The sequence below is a fragment of the Pundamilia nyererei genome, unplaced genomic scaffold (assembly GCF_000239375.1).
Source record: "Pundamilia nyererei isolate P.nyererei 1_Seehausen unplaced genomic scaffold, PunNye1.0 scaffold00710, whole genome shotgun sequence".
Classification (NCBI taxonomy): Eukaryota; Metazoa; Chordata; class Actinopteri; order Cichliformes; family Cichlidae; genus Pundamilia; species Pundamilia nyererei.
The window spans coordinates 45047-49909 of NW_005188111.1; the positions used below are offsets into that span (position 1 = coordinate 45047).

The 4863-nt window shown below is 40.7% G+C and overlaps 1 protein-coding gene across 1 annotated transcript in view; it reads left to right on the plus strand.

Annotated features, from left to right (window-relative positions):
• Positions 1-2648, plus strand: part of LOC102206172 (butyrophilin-like protein 2) — a 5252-nt gene extending 2604 nt beyond the window's left edge. The window contains exons 2-4 of the mRNA XM_005754870.1: positions 146-475; positions 1339-1647; positions 1714-2648. Coding sequence (XP_005754927.1) covers positions 146-475; positions 1339-1647; positions 1714-1805 — 731 coding nt within the window. The 3' untranslated portion in view covers positions 1806-2648. The remainder of the gene's footprint in view (positions 1-145; positions 476-1338; positions 1648-1713) is intronic.
• The last annotated feature ends 2215 nt before the right edge of the window (positions 2649-4863 follow it).

The following is a 4863-nucleotide window of genomic DNA, read 5'->3' on the forward strand; positions in this document are numbered from 1 at the left end:
TATATATATATATGTGTGTATATATATATATATGATTGGACATCAAAGGCAACTTCAGGGGAATCAGTCAAACATGTTTTAATTGCAAATATTTAACTTATTCAGTGCAATGCTTATTGTGCTCATTGCTCTGTTGTCTTTTCAGTCCCCCAGGTGGAGGTGGTGGATTCAGGTGTACAGTCTGTCCAGCTGCCCTGCAAAGCCACAGTTAATCTGCCTGAAGATGCTAAAGTGGAGTGGACGGACAGTTCACACAGGAAGGTTCACATATGGCAGAACAGACCTGGCAACCTTGAAGAACAGTTTGTGTTTTACAAAGATCGAACACAGATGAAAAACAACCTGCTGACAACTGGAGACCTCAGTCTGACCCTGACATACCCCACTGACTGGGATGGAAAGACCTACACCTGCACAGTCTTCAACAGACAGGGAAACACCCTGATGAAGAAACAGGTGGAGCTTAAAGTTAGAGGTCAGATAATACTTTGTTTTTCACATGTGATGTACCTAATATGGACGTTTCACCTTTTTAACACTAATTTATCGCCATACCTTCTAACTGCTAGATTTCCTCAGTGAGCTAGGAAAGGTAGAGCTTACTGATCAGCAACAGTTTGGAAATCGATCAGCATGAAGCTGAAGGAGAATCTTTCAGAGCACAATCTTAAAGTGAACTCTGAAGTTGATCTGCAGTCATCCCAGGGAGGTTGTACAACAATAATCGAGACAAGGACGCACAACACAAAGAAAGACTACTTGGAAATCTTTCTTTAGTGAAAAAAGCAAGAGCAAACCAGATTTACACAAACTAAAAGCATCAAAAGTCAACAAAAGGTTCCTGATTGAAAAATTAGAAAATGTGGAAAAGGGACTTACAATATCATTTCCATTACCTTAGTTTCAACTCTGTTTGTGCTTTGTCTTTATTCAGTTGGAGAAGATTCTCAGTAATCCTGCTTTTAATGGTCTAAGCATCAGTTCCACATCTTTAACTTAGAAACATTTTGGGGCTTCAAAAAAAGAGATGTACAACTGATTGTCATCTGCATTGTGTAACAAGTAATGTCAAAGTGCCTGAACTCTGGTGAAGAGGGAACGGATATAACAGAAATAGTAAGGGTCTCTAAAACTGCTTGTCTATGGTGTGTCACAAGGTTCAGTAGAGGACCTGTGCATCCACGTAATCCATCAGCTGTGAACAACAGAACAAAACACTGAGACATGGACAGGCAGTAAAGTCCAAGCTTTATTAATCTCATATGAGAGGGAAGAAAAACAGTGTAAACTCAAAGAGAAATTTTCCCTCACAGCTTATGTTGTTTGTTGTCCTCTCAGTCTGTCAGGTGGAGGTGGAGGAGGGGGTGGAGTCTGTCCAGCTGCCCTTTCAAACCACAAAAGATCTGCCTGCAGATGCTAAAGTGGTGTGGTGGGACATTCATGACAGGAAGGTCCACGTGTTTTCAGACCAGGCTGGAGAACAGGACCAGGTTTACAGAGACCGAACAGAGATGAATAACAACCCGCTGAAAGCTGGAGACCTCAGTCTGACCCTGAAACGTCCCACAGAGAGAGACAGTGGGACATACAGATGTAAAGTCTACGGGAGAACCAGCAGATACAAAAAAGTGCAGCTCAGAGTCAAAGGTTTGTTTGTTTGTTTGTTTATTTGTTTCTTAGTTCCTGTCTGACTGTGTTGTGTCTCTTCTGCAGGCAGAGTTCAGGTCCAGGATCAAACAGGGGACATCAGGAACAGAAGCAGCTCCACTGATCCGACTCCTCTGATGGCTGATCAATCAGTTTGATCTGTGTGTTCTTTGATTATTGATCAGTGATGTCAGAGTGGAGTCAGTGTGATGTTGTTGTTGTGTGTTTGAGACTTTTAGTGTCCATGAAGGTCTCTGCTGCCGTAGATCCTCTGAACTGTGACAGAGGTCTCACTCTGGAGGAAACTCTCAGCACTTTCCAGCAGCTCCTCCATCATGGAGGACGTTCCCTCACTGTAACAGGTGAAGAGGAGCGTTTTCAGGCTATGTCCACATGTGCGTGGGTATTTTTTGGACTTTCATCCACATGATTAGCGATCCACATGGATCCCTGACAACAAAGGGTTTTTATTTATTTATTTTTTTTACAACTGCTAAGTGAAGATTCTCAGATTCAGAAGATTTTCTGTATTTACATGAGGACAAAGAAACAGATTTTGTCTTGCACCTTCAGGGGTGTGTGTGTCTTTATCTATTTGTTAGATGTCAGTCTGCATCCTGTTATTGTTTGTGGGCTTTTGATTGGCCAACACTTCCTCACAGTTATGGTTATGTTGCTGCCTGGTGCTTCTGCATGCTCTTGGCAGCAGTTGAGTTTATTTATTATTGAGATTTTAAAAAAATACTTTGAAAATGTGTTTGAAAAGATATCTTGTATCATGTAATATATTAATTTTACTACATGAAAGAAAAACACAAGCGTGCCTTCACTTCAGTTATAAACCCAATCATAGTGTCAAAGTATTAAAGTTGTTTGTCTCAAACTGACCTGTGACCAGCTTCACTCAGTTTGAGCTGTTCACTGTTTCTCTTTGCTTATTGGTTGGATAGGCACAGGGACTACAGATGAGGCCAAATCTGATATTTTTACATTTTATATTTTTATAATGATAAACTGTGAAATAAAAACTTTGTAATGTTTCATCTGATCAGTGTTGTTCTTCTTCTGTGGTGTTTCTGATGCTCCTGATGTGTTTGAGGCTGAATGTGGGCTTCAGGAAAGTTCGATTTAAGACTTTTTTTAAACTTCATAACGTCACAGAGAATTAAAATTTGGGCATTTTAAAAAAGTTAGATGGAAACTTTGGTATCGAAGTCATTGTGTTGATTCTGTCCTGAGGGCATTAAACACCTCTTTGCCTGCAGAAACAAACTGTCTCACACATATGAAGTTGTTTGCACACAGACAAAAACATCTTCCTCCTCTACACCAATTTAACAGGAGAAATTGGATCAGATTAAAACGGTATGTGCTGCCTATAAAAATAAATAACTCTCATTATATTCAACAGTTACTCTTTTTACTTATAATAAAGAGCAACTAACTGCTTATGCTTAATAATCCAGAGTTATATTTGCCTTTAATCAAGGGTGAAATGTACCGTGGTACTCCTTTTCCCACTCCACAGGTTATCAGGTATGTTGGAGTTGTCCACCTCAGTATCAGGCTCAGAGCTGATGAATCCAAACTCCTCTCCTGTCATTAAGGCCACCTGGTGAATAATTCCTCATATCCTGTATCTGATTGATCTGTGGGAATGTGTCGATTTTAAACTTTAAAGATCAGCAAATATCTGAGCTCACAGTTTTCTCCCTCTCTTTTCACACATGCAGTGTTTCAGATATTTATAAATACAATCTTCTGAACATTAGCTTCTGCTAAATAGGCTAAAAGTAAAGTGTGATGAAACTAAGTCTCTTTCATTTTACCAACAAACTTATATGATAAGAGGAGGAGTTCATTCTCTCATGGTTTCCATCCTGTTCATCCACTTTTCCCATGATGCTACATTCTTTAGAGCTGTGCTTGTAGCATTCTGCCTGTTAGCTTAGCACAACAACAACAACAACGAAAAGGCGCTCTCTCACCCAGGAAACACACAGTCGCAGAGAAAGAGAGAGCATCGCCCTGTAACCATGGCAACTGTAACGCCGCCGCCTGGAACAACAGAACGTAGCTGTTAAACAAAACCAAACAGTCCTGACCCGCGACAATATGAAACAGGAAAGTACCGCAGTGTATTCCATTTATTTCAACAAAGTAACTGTATTCTGAATACCACCTTTTTAAACGGTAACTGTAACGGAATACAGTTACTCATATTTTGTATTTTAAATACGTAACGGCGGTACATGTATTCCGTTACTCCCCAACACTGCTGATGATAGAGTGCTAAAATTGTGTAACTTCAGTTCGCTGACAAAGCTGAATATAAACGTGGAGCCATAGATGTGGCCTCTACAGATGCTGGTCTGGCTTCAGTCACCTTGAGACTCTGACTTTGTGTTGGATGATGCTGCCTCTTCCTTTTAATCATCGTTTGACACACTGTTGTTATTATCACCAGAAGATCTCTCTTAATATACATATCAGCTTTCCTTGGACCCCAACGTTTCCTTCCTCCTTCTTTCCATGCAACATGTGCCTTATCATGTTCCTCTTTTGGTCTTTGATGTAGGCACCCAGGCTGTAAACACTTTTATTGCATGTGGCAAAAACAGTTTTAACCCGATTGGTCAAAACGTTGGACGAAGCCTTTAGACGCCATGTCAGCCTCATGTTTCATCTTCTGCACCTTTCCAGCATCTCCCTGTATGGAGACATCTCTTCTCGCGTCACCATGGCAACCATCGCTTGTCATCCAGTCAGGCTTGTAGAGAGAGAGAAGGGGGAAAGAGAGCATTCCCTAACAGCAGAATTTATAGCCCTGTTTTTCTCTAGGAGAGTCCACCTTGAATCTTTATGCTTTCTGGTGCTATCACCATCCAGGCAGACCATCCACCTCAAATTCCTTCTCCCTGTTCATATCTGTTAGTGTCTAAGTCTAACAGTCTAAATCCAAAACTATTCTACAAAACATATCTCTGTGCAGTAAAGAATGCAACAAATGTGTGATACAATTTGTGAGGTCATTGCATAAAAAACAATAATGGGGCTATGTGAGCCTTAAAGATAAAAATAAACATTATTGTCCTACAGATTTCTCTATAGCTCTGAACCTGCTGTCTGTCTGTCCTGTGTTTGTTGTCCTCTCAGTCTGTCAGGTGGAGGTGGAGGAGGGGGTGGGATCTGTCCAGCTGCCCTTCAAAACAACAG